The 20,216-nt window shown below is 46.4% G+C and overlaps 1 protein-coding gene across 1 annotated transcript in view; it reads left to right on the top strand.

Moving 5' to 3' along the window:
• The window catches only part of SNIP1 (Smad nuclear interacting protein 1), a 59,917-nt gene that overhangs the window by 30,920 nt on the left and 8,781 nt on the right, over nt 1-20,216 (top strand). Inside the window, exon 3 of the mRNA XM_069223875.1 lies at nt 619-1,190. Within this exon, the coding sequence (XP_069079976.1) occupies nt 619-1,190 (572 nt within the window). The remainder of the gene's footprint in view (nt 1-618; nt 1,191-20,216) is intronic.

Raw genomic sequence — 20,216 nt, 5'->3', positions numbered from 1 at the left:
AACAGTAGAATAAAAAATGCTTTTTTTAAATTTGTATTTATTTATTTTAAGGTCTGGCTTGACAGTACAGCTGTCTGCAATATATTTTTGTTCAGTGCCTAAAAACATGCACAATTTGGTTCAACCAAGTACAGTATTACTCTTTCTCATGCTGTTGGCTGTTTGGTGTAATGTATGAGGGACTATCTCATATCTGAAAAGTGCACTCGATCATCACACTGTCATGTTCATTTCTGTATCTTCTATGTGCATCATATACATAATGTAGTCCCCCTGTGCTTTTTTTACCCAGCATTAGTGACACAAATATGGCAGGTTTTAATGAGAGAAATTGCAGTTATTCATACAACAACCCATGTATACAGTGTTTGTCGATGTCTCTGTTTACATGCAGTGGCACATTAAAGCCCGACCGATTGGATTTTCCTGTGGTTGTTTTATTTGTCCTTGTGATTGCTGGGATATTTGTTTTAAGACTTTAGAGGGAGTACCATTGTGTACATATAGTATACATTGAGAAGTCTCAGAAAAGTAGTTCTAGATTTCAGATTATTCCTTACGCTACAGATGGGATAATTGGGGTTTGTTTGCTTATTTCATTTTGCTTTTTGTTTGCAGGAGAGGGATGATTACCACAGAGGAGGCCATGAAGACAGACCGCAAAGGGATCGTTCAGATGAAGCACATCGACACCATCAACGAAGAGAACAGCCAAACCGAGAGAGAAACCCCAACCACAGGCCAGAAGGGAGAGACAGGAAATGGGACCGGGAGGGTCAGAACCTGCGCCAGCAGCGGGCTGAGCGGGAATTCTACAATGAGAGGAGACGGGAAAATCGCCATAGAAATGAGCTTGGTGGCAACCCTGAGCACCATGGATCTGAGGAAGCTGCCCAGGAAAGCGAGAGTAAAGACTCTCAGAATAAAGAACAGCCTAATTTTGGATTATCTGGTGCTCTCCTAGAAGACACTAACACCTTTCGAGGAGTGGTCATCAAGTACAGCGAGCCCCCAGAATCTCGCATTCCAAAAAAGCGGTGGAGGCTCTATCCTTTCAAGAATGATGAAGTTCTCCCTGTTATGTACATTCATAGACAAAGTGCTTATCTCTTGGGCAGGCATAGAAAAATTGCAGATATTCCCATCGATCATCCGTCTTGCTCCAAGCAGCACGCTGTTTTACAATACCGGTCAGTTCTCCTTTTCTAAGAATACGCTATCAGAATTCTCATGCTAAGGTTGAAGGGTCATGAAGTTTGTTTTTAAATCTTGCCTGCTAGACCACACATGCACTGTGTGTTACAAGACAGCTGTTAGTTTACAGTGTGCTCAGAGTCCGCCCATTGCGTACCATTGGTTTGCTTGATTGTCACTCTCATTTACTTGCTTTTTATTTGTTGACTGTGTGGGCTTTCCTTCATCTCTTCGGATTGACCGCCCCCTTAAGCATGAATGTGTTAGTTGTGTGCTTTTACTGTTCCGTTTTCAGGCACTACATTTTTTTGTTTGTTTAAGCACTCTTCAAGAGTGTGTTTTTCCCAGCTATCTCCCTCGTGTATTTCTCACCCTCCACTCATTTGTGTTGCTCTTTTGCTGCCTTAGTGCATCTCTTCTGCCTTCTTCTGTGATGTCCCTGTTTGCTTAGCCCCCTGTATTACTTTATCTTTTAGAGACTTCTGGTGGCAGATTCCTTACCATAGAATTTTCCCCCAGGCGTCAGACTGGATCCGGAGATTTTTTTCTTCGAGCAATACCCTTGCACGTCAGTCGATTCCGCAGATGTAGTCGTTATGATGTCTGAAGTAGTACATAGATGTCACCTCAGTGCAGTGATGTCAGTTCTTTTCTCTCCGTGCCACGCACTGATCCGGGGAGAGCTACCCTTGGTCACTTTTTGACCGGCTTCGACTCTTTTGTTGACTTCTTGTGTGTTTTTGGTGCATCGAGGGATGTCCCCTAAGACCGCCTTTAAACCGTGCGAGGACTGACACCCCATAATGGTGACGGATCCTCAAAGTTCACTATCATGTGGGCTGGACACGACTGACTCTCTAGGAAGATCGGTTGCGACAGCGGCGGCCTTGAGGCTCCACACATGGTTACGTACATCTAGTTTCTCAGGGGATGTCCAACTGACTCTTAGGGATGTGCCCTTTGATGGCTCCCGTCTCTTTGGAGACAAGGCGGACACTGCTTTGGAGAGGTTCAAGGACTCCCGGGCTATGGCTCGGTCCCTCGGCCTTTCCACTACTTCTTGTCCCCAACAGTCTGCCTTTCACCCCTTTTGTGGCCATGGAAGGGGATCCCTGTGGCGTCCCTTTCCCAGCCACAGTGCTTCCCATGCTGTTCAGCCGCTGCGTGGCCGTGGACGCGGAATCCCACGTGGTCGTGGGACAGGGAACCAGAGATCTGCCCAGTCCCCCCCTGCTGCAGCCTCCAAACCCTCCTAGTCCATCCCCTCACTCTGCTCCATTTGGCAGTAAGATTAGCCATCACCTGCCCCACTGGGAATCCATCACTATGGACAGGTGTTTTTTGCAGATCGTTCGAAGGGGCTACTGCCTCCCCTTTGAATCTGCACACCTGCATGCCTCCATCTGTCAGCCACATACCAGAGGATCATTTGCCAGGAAGTTGCAGCTCTCTTGGCCACAGGAGACGTAGAGAGGGTCCCTGCACCAGAAGTAGGTTGTGGTTGTTATTCCCGCTATTTTATGGCTTACATCCTATTCTAGACCTTCGGGACCTCAATCTCTTCCTCAAGAAGGAGAAATTCAGAATGCTCACCCTGGCTCAGTTTGTGTCTACCTGAAACCCAGAAGATTGGATGTTCCATATTCCAATCCTGCCTGCTGACAGACATTACCTACGATTTGTGGTCGGTCACGAGCACTTTCAATTTACCATGCTCCCCTTCGACCTTACCATGCTCCCCTTCGACCTTACCATGCTCCCCTTCGACCTTACCAGCGCCCTTCGGGTGATCACGAAAGTGATGGTGGTAGTTGCACCTCATCTGCGCAGGTTGGGGGTTTCAGTCTTCCTGACCTCAGCGACTGGGTGTTGAAGGCGGACTCGCCCCAGAAAGTCGTCTCCCACCTTCAAACTACAGCAGAACTCCTGCTACGTTCACTATAGACGTGCCAAAGTCACATCTGAGCTGTTCTGGACACAGTGCAGTTTTGGGCCTGCGCTCTCGAAAAGTGAGTCCAGGATATTCAGGCTATGATGCCAATCTTTCAGCCTCATCTTGGGTTTCAGTGAGACTGACTCTGAGGCTGCTGGGCCTTATGGCCTCCTGCATCCTGTTTGTGACACATGACAGATGGCTTATGCAGAAACTACAGTAGGACTTGAAGTGCCAGTGGACGCAGCATCAGGAAAATCTCTCCCATATGGTCCAGATCTAGGAGGGGACTGTGAAAGACCTGCAGTGGTGGCTTTCGAATCCGCATTGGGTCAACAGCAGATCCCTCTCCCTTCCCCAACCAGATCTATCCATAGTGACAGACGTGTCACTTCTGGGATGGGGTGGGCACATGGGAGAGGCAGAGATCAGAGGCATCTGGGCTCCATATCAATCTTCTGGAGCTCCGGGTGATCAGGCTTACGTTGAAAGCATTTCTTCCCTCTCTCAAAGGGAAAGTTGCGCAAGTGTTCACAGACAACACTACCGCCATGTGGTACTGCAACAAACAATGCAGAGTAGGGTCCTGGACTGTTTCTCAGGGGGCGCTACGTCACTGGACATGGCTGACACATCAGGATTTTACTCTTGTGGTTCACCATCAGGCGGGTTCTTTGAGCGCCAGACCAGACTGACTCAGCCACCAATGCATAGCCGTTCACGGATAGTGTCTCCATCCGGGGGTGGTGCATGGTCTCTTTCAGCAGTGGGGAGAGCCTTGGTTAGATCAGTTCGCCTCTGCAGAGAACGCAAAATGTCAACTGTTTTGCGCGTTGGAGTTTCCAAAGTGGCACTCGCTCAAAGACACTTTTCATCTCAGGTGGAACTCTGGCCTCCTTTACGCCTATACCACTACTGCCCAGAGTTCTCAAGAAGATCAGGACCAAGTCATCTTCGTGGCTCTGGACTGGGCACGCAGAGTATGGTATCCAGAGCTATTGAGCATGGCCACCTATCCTCCACTCAGCCTGCCCCTTTGGGAGGATCTTCTGTTGCAGCAGCAGGGGACGGTTCTCCACCTTTATGCGTGGAGATTGAGTGGCGGCAGTTGACGGCTTTTGACCTTCCACTTGAAGTCTGTGATGTTATCTTGGCAGCCAAGCGTCCCTCCACCAAAACGGTATATGCCTGTTGGCATAAATTTGTGGCATGGTGTTCCAACAAATGTGTTGGTCCCCTCTCTGCTCCTCTTTCTGAGGTTCTTTTGTTCATTCTCTCTTTAGCCCAGTAGGGCTCTGCTTTGGGCACTCTTAAAGATTATTTATCAGTTATTTCAGCCTTTCTTAGGTTGCGTGATCAGCCTTCACTCTTTAAATCTCCTATTGTTAGTCGATTTCTTAAGGGTCTCACCCATTTGTTTTCTCCTACTTAGTTTATCATGCCATAGTGGGACCTCAATCTTGTACTTACTTACCTACTTAATATGTACTCCTTTTGAGCCAATGCACAAGTGTCCCTTGCAGCTCCTTACTTTCAAAACTGTTTTTCTTGTTGCCATCACTTGTACTTGCAGAGTGATTGTGCTTCCGGCTCTGTCTTCTAAACCTCCATTTTTGTCTGTGCACCCTCACAAAGTGGTGTTACATACTAAGTCTTCCTTCCTTCCCAAAGTGGTTACACCTTTTTCATGTAGGCCAGTCCATCACCTTGCCTACTTTTTACACACCTCCATATACTTCTCATGAGGAGGAGAGACTCCACCACCTGGATCCAAAAAGAGCATTGGTGTTCTATCTCAATCGTGCCAGAGAGTTCCGGGTGGACGATCAACTCTTTATGGATATGTGGGTGCGAAGAAAGGGAAGGTGGTTCAAAAACGTACCATCTCTTGATGAGTACTTCTTTGCCTCAAGATGTGCTACGCTTTGGCTAAGAAGCAACCCCCTGAGGGCTTGCTAGCTCATTCCACCAAAGCAACTGCTGCTTCCACTGCGTTAGCATGCAGAGTTCCTGTCCTGGATATCTGCCAGGCAGCTACTTGGGCATCCTTGCACGCGTTTACTAAACATTACTGCCTGAACAGTCAGGTCCGTCGGTTAGGCTACTTTGGTGATTTGGTCCTGCAGTACTTTGTAGTATGATCTTGGTTTGCAGCCCGCCTCCAAGGATGGCATTGCTTGGGTATCTGTTCTAACGTAAGGAATCTGCAACTACAAGTCTTTACCAGATGTACAAGTTACTTACCTTGGGTAACAAAATATCTGGTAGAGACATATTCCAGTTGCAGATCCGTTACCGACCCACCTATCCTCCCCGCTTGCGAACTGATTTCTAGGGACAGGGCTTCCCCATTCAGGGCCTTAGCTCTGGCGCACCCATTTCAGTGTTCTTTGCGGCTCTGCGATTTGGCGTGGAAAGTTGTGAAAAGAAACTGACGTCACTGTGCTGAAGCGCGTCTTTGTACTACTCCCGATGTCATCACGGCGACCACGACGCCCACGGAGTTGACAGATGCCACCTACCGACACGCAAGGGTATTGCTCGAAGAAAAAATCTCCGGATCCAGTCTGGGGGGAAATTCGAAGGTAAGGAATCTGCAACTAGAATATGCCTCTACCAGATATATTTTTACCGAAGGCAAGTAACTTGTACTTCACCCCATGTGCTTTCCCTCCTGCACCTCTTTGTGCTCTTTCTTCAATCTGTTTGCTTCCCCCACTTTCCTCTTGGGCCATTTACAGTACAGCATGGGTAGAACAATTGGTAAAACAATAGGTCCCAAAGGCTAGACCCAGTGGCTTTACCAATGTCCATTATGGATTGTTGTGATAAAGGATCTTTTCTAAGGCTGTTTGAGGTTTTTGAAGAGACGTCCTTTCATAGTTTGAGCATTTCGATTAATACAGCTAGGCAGTGCTAGTTTGTTTTTCTTGTTTGTGAAGCATGTGAACTGGATCTTCTTTCTCACTGGCTTGGTTGTGTAGAATATATTTATTTTCAGGTATTTGATTTTATTTATGGATGTTTGCTAGAGAAACAATTTGCCTCCAGTGATTACCCCCTTGCCTAATACGTTTGTATTTCAAATGGTCTTGTGCTGATATCACTTAATGTTTATGTGGGCAGTAAGATATTTGTCACTCTGTACTATGGCAACACAGGAAAGTAACGTATGCTCACTGGAGAAAAGTATACACATCTAAAGATCCATGCTTGCAGTATAAAGAAACCGTTTTATAGTGAAAGAGCAAGACCTACAGTGATGGAGCAAGACCTACAGCAAGCTCATTATATTTAGGGCTAACTTTCCTAAGCCTTCTTTATTCTTGTAAGCCCCCGTGGTGAAGCACCCAGTTTCCACAAGGGGCATCCCTGTCTGTTATAGGCCCACTTTTAGAATTTGTTGTGGTTGCCCATCAAAAGTAAGATTACATGCATTTCTTCCGTCAGAATTTGGAGTACATTCATTATGGGAAGAACATTACTCTTCTATTGAAGTATAACCTGTACAAAGTGTGTCCCCTCTGTTTTTCTTTACTTTCACTTGCATCTCCACAGTGGTGTGCAACCATTGTCCTACTTAATTTAGAGCAGTTTTGTTTGAACCGACTGGTAATAACATGAGTACATTAGCTTTCCTGCCTTGGCAATGCCAACAAGGGGACAGTCATAGGGCATAGATGCAAAATTACCATTATGCCTAGTTCCATGGAGAAGCAGGAACATTTCAGTAGGATCTCTGGGTTTTTGAAAAGGCAAACCTTGTTGTTCAAAATTGTTTATTTCGGAAGTAACATTCCTTAAACCATACAATTATATGCATTTTCTCCAGATAATAAAGTATAATAGAAATCATAATAAAAAGATAACGTCAGTAATCCGTCTCTGAACACAGAAAAAATGTTTTAGCTTTCTCTTCTCTTTAGTTACATTGAGTAGAGGACTCAACCTTAAATGGTTCCCTATTTAGGATGCGGTCACCATCACTCGGCTACCACTTTTGATACTGGGCCCTCGGGTCTCCAAACCTCAGGAAAGCAAAGAACAGACCTGCACTTTTGCTTTGTGCTGTTAGTGATGCTATTTAGGGCAGTACAGATAGATGGCAAAATATCAGGGTCTGGATCACATGGCTTGAACTATGGACTGGCATTGTATCTTGCTCTACCAGTGAGAGCTGATACTTGAGAAAGAGAATAATGCCCACCTAGTAATACTTTAATGTATTTCAGTGATCAATGAGATTGCGTCATTGAAATGCCCAGACCTTTCAGTTGGTGGCCATATTGTTTCTTCTGTTCTGGCTAACAGTACTGTTTGAACTGATGTTGTTGGTCCTCTGGGGGACATACATGGAATTTTGATTCCATGCAACTTGTCCTTCAACACGGGTGGCAGTGGATTGTAACCTAAATGGAAGGGGAAATAACCTGCTTCTTTTGCTCCCTCTGATGAGGAAGTAAAATTATTTGATGAATTATCATCTTCTTGAGACCTTGTGAATGCTAGACATGCATGTTTTAGTTAAAATAAAAAATGATTAAAGCGACTGAGATAGAGCATTAACGAATTCACATTACTTGTGCTTAATGTTCCTGTTGTATTGTGAAGTTTGATGGCTCCCGTCTCTTTGGAGACAAGGCGGACACTGCTTTGGAGAGGTTCAAGGACTCCCGGGCTATGGCTCGGTCCCTCGGCCTTTCCACTACTTCTTGTCCCCAACAGTCTGCCTTTCACCCCTTTTGTGGCCATGGAAGGGGATCCCTGTGGCGTCCCTTTCCCAGCCACAGTGCTTCCCATGCTGTTCAGCCGCTGCGTGGCCGTGGACGCGGAATCCCACGTGGTCGTGGGACAGGGAACCAGAGATCTGCCCAGTCCCCCCCTGCCCCTGCTGCAGCCTCCAAACCCTCCTAGTCCATCCCCTCACTCTGCTCCATTTGGCAGTAAGATTGGCCATCACCTGCCCCACTGGGAATCCATCACTATGGACAGGTGTTTTTTGCAGATCGTTCGAAGGGGCTACTGCCTCCCCTTTGAATCTGCACACCTGCATGCCTCCATCTGTCAGCCACATACCAGAGGATCATTTGCCAGGAAGTTGCAGCTCTCTTGGCCACAGGAGACGTAGAGAGGGTCCCTGCACCAGAAGTAGGTTGTGGTTGTTATTCCCGCTATTTTATGGCTTACATCCTATTCTAGACCTTCGGGACCTCAATCTCTTCCTCAAGAAGGAGAAATTCAGAATGCTCACCCTGGCTCAGTTTGTGTCTACCTGAAACCCAGAAGATTGGATGTTCCATATTCCAATCCTGCCTGCTGACAGACATTACCTACGATTTGTGGTCGGTCACGAGCACTTTCAATTTACCATGCTCCCCTTCGACCTTACCATGCTCCCCTTCGACCTTACCAGCGCCCTTCGGGTGATCACGAAAGTGATGGTGGTAGTTGCACCTCATCTGCGCAGGTTGGGGGTTTCAGTCTTCCTGACCTCAGCGACTGGGTGTTGAAGGCGGACTCGCCCCAGAAAGTCGTCTCCCACCTTCAAACTACAGCAGAACTCCTGCTACGTTCACTATAGACGTGCCAAAGTCACATCTGAGCTGTTCTGGACACAGTGCAGTTTTGGGCCTGCGCTCTCGAAAAGTGAGTCCAGGATATTCAGGCTATGATGCCAATCTTTCAGCCTCATCTTGGGTTTCAGTGAGACTGACTCTGAGGCTGCTGGGCCTTATGGCCTCCTGCATCCTGTTTGTGACACATGACAGATGGCTTATGCAGAAACTACAGTAGGACTTGAAGTGCCAGTGGACGCAGCATCAGGAAAATCTCTCCCATATGGTCCAGATCTAGGAGGGGACTGTGAAAGACCTGCAGTGGTGGCTTTCGAATCCGCATTGGGTCAACAGCAGATCCCTCTCCCTTCCCCAACCAGATCTATCCATAGTGACAGACGTGTCACTTCTGGGATGGGGTGGGCACATGGGAGAGGCAGAGATCAGAGGCATCTGGGCTCCATATCAATCTTCTGGAGCTCCGGGTGATCAGGCTTACGTTGAAAGCATTTCTTCCCTCTCTCAAAGGGAAAGTTGCGCAAGTGTTCACAGACAACACTACCGCCATGTGGTACTGCAACAAACAATGCAGAGTAGGGTCCTGGACTGTTTCTCAGGGGGCGCTACGTCACTGGACATGGCTGACACATCAGGATTTTACTCTTGTGGTTCACCATCAGGCGGGTTCTTTGAGCGCCAGACCAGACTGACTCAGCCACCAATGCATAGCCGTTCACGGATAGTGTCTCCATCCGGGGGTGGTGCATGGTCTCTTTCAGCAGTGGGGAGAGCCTTGGTTAGATCAGTTCGCCTCTGCAGAGAACGCAAAATGTCAGCTGTTTTGCGCGTTGGAGTTTCCAAAGTGGCACTCGCTCAAAGACACTTTTCATCTCAGGTGGAACTCTGGCCTCCTTTACGCCTATACCACTACTGCCCAGAGTTCTCAAGAAGATCAGGACCAAGTCATCTTCGTGGCTCTGGACTGGGCACGCAGAGTATGGTATCCAGAGCTATTGAGCATGGCCACCTATCCTCCACTCAGCCTGCCCCTTTGGGAGGATCTTCTGTTGCAGCAGCAGGGGACGGTTCTCCACCTTTATGCGTGGAGATTGAGTGGCGGCAGTTGACGGCTTTTGACCTTCCACTTGAAGTCTGTGATGTTATCTTGGCAGCCAAGCGTCCCTCCACCAAAACGGTATATGCCTGTTGGCATAAATTTGTGGCATGGTGTTCCAACAAATGTGTTGGTCCCCTCTCTGCTCCTCTTTCTGAGGTTCTTTTGTTCATTCTCTCTTTAGCCCAGTAGGGCTCTGCTTTGGGCACTCTTAAAGATTATTTATCAGTTATTTCAGCCTTTCTTAGGTTGCGTGATCAGCCTTCACTCTTTAAATCTCCTATTGTTAGTCGATTTCTTAAGGGTCTCACCCATTTGTTTTCTCCTACTTAGTTTATCATGCCATAGTGGGACCTCAATCTTGTACTTACTTACCTACTTAATATGTACTCCTTTTGAGCCAATGCACAAGTGTCCCTTGCAGCTCCTTACTTTCAAAACTGTTTTTCTTGTTGCCATCACTTGTACTTACAGAGTGATTGTGCTTCCGGCTCTGTCTTCTAAACCTCCATTTTTGTCTGTGCACCCTCACAAAGTGGTGTTACATACTAAGTCTTCCTTCCTTCCCAAAGTGGTTACACCTTTTTCATGTAGGCTAGTCCATCACCTTGCCTACTTTTTACACACCTCCATATACTTCTCATGAGGAGGAGAGACTCCACCACCTGGATCCAAAAAGAGCATTGGTGTTCTATCTCAATCGTGCCAGAGAGTTCCGGGTGGACGATCAACTCTTTATGGATATGTGGGTGCGAAGAAAGGGAAGGTGGTTCAAAAACGTACCATCTCTTGATGAGTACTTCTTTGCCTCAAGATGTGCTACGCTTTGGCTAAGAAGCAACCCCCTGAGGGCTTGCTAGCTCATTCCACCAAAGCAACTGCTGCTTCCACTGCGTTAGCATGCAGAGTTCCTGTCCTGGATATCTGCCAGGCAGCTACTTGGGCATCCTTGCACGCGTTTACTAAACATTACTGCCTGAACAGTCAGGTCCGTCGGTTAGGCTACTTTGGTGATTTGGTCCTGCAGTACTTTGTAGTATGATCTTGGTTTGCAGCCCGCCTCCAAGGATGGCATTGCTTGGGTATCTGTTCTAACGTAAGGAATCTGCAACTACAAGTCTTTACCAGATGTACAAGTTACTTACCTTGGGTAACAAAATATCTGGTAGAGACATATTCCAGTTGCAGATCCGTTACCGACCCACCTATCCTCCCCGCTTGCGAACTGATTTCTAGGGACAGGGCTTCCCCATTCAGGGCCTTAGCTCTGGCGCACCCATTTCAGTGTTCTTTGCGGCTCTGCGATTTGGCGTGGAAAGTTGTGAAAAGAAACTGACGTCACTGTGCTGAAGCGCGTCTTTGTACTACTCCCGATGTCATCACGGCGACCACGACGCCCACGGAGTTGACAGATGCCACCTACCGACACGCAAGGGTATTGCTCGAAGAAAAAATCTCCGGATCCAGTCTGGGGGGAAATTCGAAGGTAAGGAATCTGCAACTAGAATATGCCTCTACCAGATATATTTTTACCGAAGGCAAGTAACTTGTACTTCACCCCATGTGCTTTCCCTCCTGCACCTCTTTGTGCTCTTTCTTCAATCTGTTTGCTTCCCCCACTTTCCTCTTGGGCCATTTACAGTACAGCATGGGTAGAACAATTGGTAAAACAATAGGTCCCAAAGGCTAGACCCAGTGGCTTTACCAATGTCCATTATGGATTGTTGTGATAAAGGATCTTTTCTAAGGCTGTTTGAGGTTTTTGAAGAGACGTCCTTTCATAGTTTGAGCATTTCGATTAATACAGCTAGGCAGTGCTAGTTTGTTTTTCTTGTTTGTGAAGCATGTGAACTGGATCTTCTTTCTCACTGGCTTGGTTGTGTAGAATATATTTATTTTCAGGTATTTGATTTTATTTATGGATGTTTGCTAGAGAAACAATTTGCCTCCAGTGATTACCCCCTTGCCTAATACGTTTGTATTTCAAATGGTCTTGTGCTGATATCACTTAATGTTTATGTGGGCAGTAAGATATTTGTCACTCTGTACTATGGCAACACAGGAAAGTAACGTATGCTCACTGGAGAAAAGTATACACATCTAAAGATCCATGCTTGCAGTATAAAGAAACCGTTTTATAGTGAAAGAGCAAGACCTACAGTGATGGAGCAAGACCTACAGCAAGCTCATTATATTTAGGGCTAACTTTCCTAAGCCTTCTTTATTCTTGTAAGCCCCCGTGGTGAAGCACCCAGTTTCCACAAGGGGCATCCCTGTCTGTTATAGGCCCACTTTTAGAATTTGTTGTGGTTGCCCATCAAAAGTAAGATTACATGCATTTCTTCCGTCAGAATTTGGAGTACATTCATTATGGGAAGAACATTACTCTTCTATTGAAGTATAACCTGTACAAAGTGTGTCCCCTCTGTTTTTCTTTACTTTCACTTGCATCTCCACAGTGGTGTGCAACCATTGTCCTACTTAATTTAGAGCAGTTTTGTTTGAACCGACTGGTAATAACATGAGTACATTAGCTTTCCTGCCTTGGCAATGCCAACAAGGGGACAGTCATAGGGCATAGATGCAAAATTACCATTATGCCTAGTTCCATGGAGAAGCAGGAACATTTCAGTAGGATCTCTGGGTTTTTGAAAAGGCAAACCTTGTTGTTCAAAATTGTTTATTTCGGAAGTAACATTCCTTAAACCATACAATTATATGCATTTTCTCCAGATAATAAAGTATAATAGAAATCATAATAAAAAGATAACGTCAGTAATCCGTCTCTGAACACAGAAAAAATGTTTTAGCTTTCTCTTCTCTTTAGTTACATTGAGTAGAGGACTCAACCTTAAATGGTTCCCTATTTAGGATGCGGTCACCATCACTCGGCTACCACTTTTGATACTGGGCCCTCGGGTCTCCAAACCTCAGGAAAGCAAAGAACAGACCTGCACTTTTGCTTTGTGCTGTTAGTGATGCTATTTAGGGCAGTACAGATAGATGGCAAAATATCAGGGTCTGGATCACATGGCTTGAACTATGGACTGGCATTGTATCTTGCTCTACCAGTGAGAGCTGATACTTGAGAAAGAGAATAATGCCCACCTAGTAATACTTTAATGTATTTCAGTGATCAATGAGATTGCGTCATTGAAAGGCCCAGACCTTTCAGTTGGTGGCCATATTGTTTCTTCTGTTCTGGCTAACAGTACTGTTTGAACTGATGTTGTTGGTCCTCTGGGGGACATACATGGAATTTTGATTCCATGCAACTTGTCCTTCAACACGGGTGGCAGTGGATTGTAACCTAAATGGAAGGGGAAATAACCTGCTTCTTTTGCTCCCTCTGATGAGGAAGTAAAATTATTTGATGAATTATCATCTTCTTGAGACCTTGTGAATGCTAGACATGCATGTTTTAGTTAAAATAAAAAATGATTAAAGCGACTGAGATAGAGCATTAACGAATTCACATTACTTGTGCTTAATGTTCCTGTTGTATTGTGAAGTATCCTGAACAGCTAACAGTAGGCAAGCTGAAATTGTGTTAACTCCATGACAGTAACCAGAATCACTTGACTGTTCACATTACCCAAGTGCACCAACAAGTCTGCATTCAGCCGTTGTGTTGCAACATTTGTACCACTGTCTTAACCCTTTCGCTGCCAGGCCTTTTCCCCCTCCTGTGCCAGGCCTTTTTTTTTTTTCCTATTTGGAATAGTTCTCGCTTAGGCCCTCATAACGTTTTGTCCACATAAGCTACCCACGCCAAATTTGCGTCCTTTTTTTCCCGCATCCTAGGGATTCTAGAGGTACCCAGACTTTGTGGGTTCCCCCGAAGGAGGCCAAGAAATTAGCCAAAATACAGTGAAAATTTCGTTTTTTTTTCTAAAAAAAATGGGAAAAAGAGGCTGCAGAAGAAGGCTTATGGGGTTTTCCCTGAAAATGGCATCAACAAAGGGTTTGCGGTGCTAAAATTACCAGCTTCCCAGCTTTCAGGAACAGGCAGACTTGAATCAGAAAACCCAATTTTTCAACACAATTTTGGCATTTTACTGGGACTTACCCCATTTTTTCAATTTTTTGTGCTTTCAGCCTCCTTCCAGTCAGTGACAGAAATGGGTGTGAAACCAATGCTGGATCCCAGAAACCTAAACATTTCTGAAAAGTAGACAAACTTCTGAATTCAGCAAGGGGTAATTTGTGTAGATCCTACAAGGGTTTCCTACAGAACATAACAACCGGAATTTTTTTTTTTGAAATAGAGGTGAAAAAAACAGCAATTTTCCTCTACGTTTTACTCTGTAACTTTTTCCTGCAATGTCAGATTTTTTAAAGCAATATACCGTTAAGTCTGCTGGACTCTTCTGGTTGCGGGGATTAATAGGGCTTGTAGGTTCATCAAGAACCCTAGGTACCCAGAGCCAATAAATGAGCTGCACCCTGCACTGGGTTTTCATTCTATACCGGGTATACAGCAATTCATTTGCTGAAATATAAAGAGTGAAAAATAGCTATCAAGAAAACCTTTGTATTTCCAAAATGGGCACAAGATAAGGTGTTGAGGAGCAGTGGTTATTTGCACATCTCTGAATTCCGGGGTGCCCATACTAGCATGTGAATTACAGGGCATTTCTCAAATAGATGTCTTTTTTACACATTGTCTTTCATTTGGAAGGAAAAAAATGTAGAGAAAGACATGGGGCAATAACACTTGTTTTGCTATTCTATGTTCCCCCAAGTCTCCAGATAAAAATTATACCTCACTTGTGTGGTTAGGCCTAGCGCCCGCGACAGGAAATGCCCCAAAACACAACGTGGACACATCAAATTTTTTGACAGAAAACAGAGGTGTTTTTTGCAAAGTGCCTACCTGTAGATTTTGGCCTCTAGCTCAGCCGGCACCTAGGGAAACCTACCAAACCTGTGCACTTTTTTAAAACTAGAGACCTAGGGGAATACATATGGGGTGACTTGTGGGGCTCTGACCAGGTTATGTTACCCAGAATCCTTTGCAAACCTCAAAATATGGCTAGAAAAACACGTTTTCTTCACATTTTGGTGACCGAAAGTTCTGGAATCTGAGAGGAGCCACAAATTTCCTTCCACCCAGTGTTCCCCCAAGTCTCCCGATAAAAATGATACCTCACTTGTGTGGGTGGGCCAGGTGCCTGCAACAGAAAAAGGCCACAGACTTGTAGAGATTATGGGGATAGCACAGCGAGTTGATAAGCACATATTCTTCTTTTATACATCTTTAGGCTGACTCTGCTTTGGGAACCCACATAAGTGAGGTGTAATTTTACTTGGGAGACTGAGGGGAACGCTGGGGAGTAGGAATTTTGTGCTGGAGCGGTGATCGTACTAACGAAAGTCAGGAAAATATGCTTTTTTAAGCAAATTTTGAGGTTTGCAGAGGAGTCTGGGTAAGAAAATGTTGGGGGATCCACGCAAGCCACACCTCCCTGGACTCCTTGGGGTGTCTAGTTTAAAAAAATGTCTGGGTTTGGTAGGTTTCCCTAGATGAAGGCCGCACCCAGGACCAAAAACATAGGTGCTCCCTCCCCCCCCCAAACACAGGTAGTTTTGTAATGTATAATTTTGATGTGTCCACATACGTCTGATGTGCCAAACACTATATTGTGAAAAGAAACGCACTTAGGTTATGTGAAAAAGACCCCTCACCCACCAACCAAGTTGGTGGCATGCTTCATCATCTGGGTCCCATCTGAGACACCAAGCGTGTCACAAGTGTGCTGCGATGCCTGATTACAGCGGAGCAGGTTTTGTCATTTGTACCACACATACTGGTTGGATTTGGCACGAGGGTGAGGATTGTTCAGTAGATCAAATTTTATTAAGAGATTTCACAAAAGTGAAATGTACTGGTGATAACTGAAAGGCCAAAAAACTGAACCAATGACTCACAGCTCGTGAGCTGTAAAGCCACGGCAAGGCACCAACCGCTTTACAGTCCATTCACACACCTTTCATACATGACATGCACAAGACGATTCACGCCGCCAGCCACGGGCCCAGCACATTACAACACTCGCATCGACAGACAGCGCCAGTCAATGGCCCATCACTTTCATACGCCCACATGCCTGATACAGCAATCACACCAGCTGATGAGTGTGTGGACTGGCGTTTGGCTGGCACTTCCAGCCAAGCGCCACCCCAAGCCCACCGCCAGCCAAGCGCCACCCCAAGCCCACCGCCAGCCAAGCGCCACCCCACCCATACTGCCAGCCAAGCGCCACCCCACCCATACCGCCAGCCAAGCGCCACCCCACCCATACCGCCAGCCAAACGCCACCCCAAGCACACCGCCAGCCAAGCGCCACACCAAGCGCCACCCCAAGCACACCGCCAGCCAAGCGCCACCCCAAGCACACCGCCAGCCAAGCGCCATCCCACCCATACCGCCAGCCAAGCGCCACCCCACGCACACCGCCATCACTTTTTTGTTTTTGTTTATAAACAACAAAGAAACCACTAACTAATTATAAAATAAGTACAAAACTACAAACACAAAATCTCTAACTAAATACATGACCGTAATGCCAACCGTGAAACTGAACATATGAAAATATAAAACAGGCAGTTTACACTCACGGTATTTCCCAAAAAATGTTCCCTGTGTGGTAACTTCTAAAACAGCCGGGCACACACAGCCCAGGCTTTGAAGGGCATTCGGGGCAGTACATCTGGCTCTCCCTCCGGATTGATCTCCGGGCACATACTCTACATTTCTTTGTGGGCAAGACTTTTTTGGGAGTGGGAGGAATGTGATCTGGAAAGTGGCGATCTTTCAATCTAGCCACTTCCTCCACCACTTCTACTGTAGGAACTGTTGCCCGTTCCACCACAATAAGGCTCTCTATCACTGACTCCTGAAATTTAACAAATGTCATCCTTGACTCAGGTGAACAATCCTTGAACACAATAAAAGCATTAAAAGTTGCCAAATGAAATAAATGTAGGGCCAACTTTTTATACCACACGTAAGACTTACGAAGAGCAGTGTAAGGTTCCAACCTCTGATCTACTCTATCAACACCACCCATGTGCCTATTGTAGTCCAAAATGCACGCAGGTTTGCGCACTTCCGCAACCTGACCCCAAACAGTCACAGGGGAAGTACTCTCATCATGGATGGTAGATAGCATGTACACATCCCCAGAGCTAGCAGCTCATTATTCCGCAAGGCACTGCACTGTCCCCTCTCAAGTTTTTTACAGACAAGCTCCCTTGGATAGCCTTTCCGGTTAGAACGGATTATGCCACAAGCAACAGTGTCCACTCTAAACAACTCCTTGAACAACTGCACTCCAGTGTAGAAATTATCTACGTACAAATGGTGACCTTTGTTAAACAGTCGTCTACCAAGTTCCCACACAATTTTTTTGCTAACTCCAAAAGTGGCCGGACAACCAGGAGGGTCAATACTGGAATCCCTACCAGTGTAGACCCGGAAATAATACACATATCCTGTACTGCTTTCTGACAGCATATACAATTTAATCTCATACCGTGCCCTCTTACTAGGAATGTACTGCTTAAAAACTAAACGCCCCTTGAAAAGGACCAAAGACTCCTCCACACTTATCTCTTTGCCTGGAACATAGACCTCTGAAAGCCGATCTACAAAATGATCAAGGACAGGCCTAATCTTAAAAAGACGGTCACAATCAGGGTGATCTCGTGGCAAGGCTAAAGCATTGTCTGCAAAATGCTGCATACGAAGAAGAAGCAAATAGCGATTACGTGTCATAGTTGCAGGAAATATAGCCGTTGCCATCAAGGGACTAGTAGATCAATAAGAAGCCAGTGGCTGCTTCCTGATCAGCCCCATCAAAAAAGTCAAACCTAAAAAAAAATTCAGCTCTTCCAGATATGTGGGAACCCACTGAGTAGCTCTAGACTGAGGCCTAAGTCTGGCAGCGTTGTCCCTCAAATTTTGCTCTGCATACAAGTTAGTCTGCTCCACAATCTCGTCCAAAAATACATTGTCCATAAACAAGTGAAAGAAATGGACAGGCAAAAAGTTTTCTGTATTGACTCTACACCCTGGGAGACCAGTCAATGCAGGTAACTGTGGCTGCTCCATGTTTGTGGCAATCTAGGTCTCCGGTCGTCTAATGGGAAAGCCTTCAGCCCCAGGCTGCTGCACTCTTGGCACATCAATGTCCTCCTCTACAACAGGCCCTTCATCTGCACTGGGAAGCTTCCTCATCAGAAGAATACTGTCGGACAGAAAACTCACTGCCAGAATCTCTCACTTCCTCCTCTGCCTCAGATGCAGAGTCCGTCTCGTAATCATGGTCTGAAGACGACTCAAAGAGCATGCCAACAACCTGCTGAGCGGTCACTCTGCAGCTAGCCATGATCCTCACTAACAACAAATGGATTGCCAACAACAAGTAGCACTAAAATAAATAATAAACAAAGTGTAGCTTTATCACAGAGTTATGTACTATAAAACTATACCACTCACTTGCCTGAAAAAGCTACTCACCAGCAACTACTCTGCACAGACACAGCAATCACCAATGATATCCCACTAAAAAGAAAAAGCTAATTAGACATACGACAACACAAATATCATTGTGCTCAAATCTAAGGACAATTTCACACACAATACTGCATTTAGTACACCACCTACAAACATGTCATTCATGCATGTCAACAATACTCTTTTGGAGTAAATTGCTTTCACTTACCTAAAGCATGCAACTATGCAAACCGCAGGACAACTACTGCAAAAAACTGCAAGGATCCACAGCAAAGGAAGCAAAAGCTTTGATCTAGAACAAAAAGAAGAAATAAACTTTTATAATCACAAATACTTCGCCAGTTGATAAACACCCCGCCACCAAGAACTTAGAAATTGTCCCTGGTGCCTTAGTGGCTTCTGCCCACTAGGAGGCAGATGGGCCTAAAAAAAAAGTGGGGCAGAAATTGCCAACAGCTCTGTACCCTGTTTGGGGGGGGGCGGCCCTTGCCAAAGGGAGCGAATGGGGGTGCCCCCAGCACAAAAATAACAGAGGGAACCAAAAAACAAAATCATCTGACATCTTGGTGCCTTCTGCCCACCTTGGGGGGGCCCGAAACAGAAAAAAAAAATAGTCCCCCATGGGAGCGACCCTGTATAGTGGTTTTTGCCCCCACCCCCCCTGGGGGCAGGCCGATCTGCCCCCAGGGAGGGCCAAAATAGGGTAAAACAAAAATAGCCCCCCATGGGAGCGACCCATGCCCAAGGGGTTGCTCCCAAAATACATATGTCAAACTAAATCCCTGGTGTCTATTGGTTTCCCCCCCTCCCCCAGGGGTAGATCGGCTGAAAAATCGGCCAATCTGCCCGGGGGGGGGGGGGGGAATACAAAATAAAATAGCCCCCCAGGGGAGCGACCCCTGCCAACAGCTCTGTACCCTGTTTTGGGGGGGGGGGGGGCTTGCCAAACAAAATAGGCTGATCTGCCTCCCTCCAAGGTGGGCAGAAATGGCCATCACTAATGTGCCCCCTTTGGCCATCACTAATGTGCCCCCTCCCCCCCCACCCCCCAAAACACACACGATCCCTGGGGCAGAAATGGACAACAGCTCTGTGCCCCCTTTAGGGGGAGACCCTTGCCAAAGGGGGCACCCCCAGCACAAAACAAAAAAAAGGGGAACAACAAAAAAAAATCCCTGGCGTATTAATACAAAATAAAATAGCCCCCCAGGGGAGCGACCCTTGCCCAAGGGGTCGCTCCCAAAATCTAATAAAATAAAAAATCCCTGGTGGCTAGTGGGAATTCCTGCTCCACGATCGCAGGCAGAGCAGGAATCCAGTGAAAACAGGCACAGGGGGAAAGGAAAAACCCTTTCCTTTCCCCCGTGTCTGTTTTTCCCCCATCAAACTCCCAAAAAGGGAAGGACTTATCACAAGGAAGTCCTCTTCCCTCGACGCGCTGGAAGCAAATGGCTTCCAGCGCATCCCAGCAATACTTGATGACGAGCGCGCCAACGTCATCAGATTGCCGGGGGGGGGGGGGGGGGTCAGGGGTGGAAGGGGAAGGGCTTCCTCTTCCATCCACGACCAGGGGGTGTGGGTAGGGGGGCCCATGGGGGAGCGCTAGCGTTCCCCCCCCGGTTCCCGGGTGCAGGACTAGGTGAACTCGTCCAAGGCACCCGGGAACCGGTGCCTTGGACGAGATCACCTCGTCCAAGGCACAGAATCAGTTAACGAATTACATAAAAACAGTGGGGTAAGTGATAAGATTTAACTGTTTACACCCTTAGCATCAACAGCTTTTAGGGTGATCTTTTCTACTCCTCGTACTGCAATATCCTCTTCATTCAAGTTTGGTCCTCTTGATCTATAAACATGACCCTACACTTCAGAACCAATGTCGCTTTAGAATTAAGTTGT

The sequence above is a fragment of the Pleurodeles waltl genome, chromosome 3_1 (genome assembly GCF_031143425.1).
Source record: "Pleurodeles waltl isolate 20211129_DDA chromosome 3_1, aPleWal1.hap1.20221129, whole genome shotgun sequence".
NCBI lineage: Eukaryota > Metazoa > Chordata > Amphibia > Caudata > Salamandridae > Pleurodeles > Pleurodeles waltl.
The sequence above is the reverse complement of the archived record's forward strand: the minus strand, read 5'-3'. Positions and strand labels throughout refer to the sequence as shown.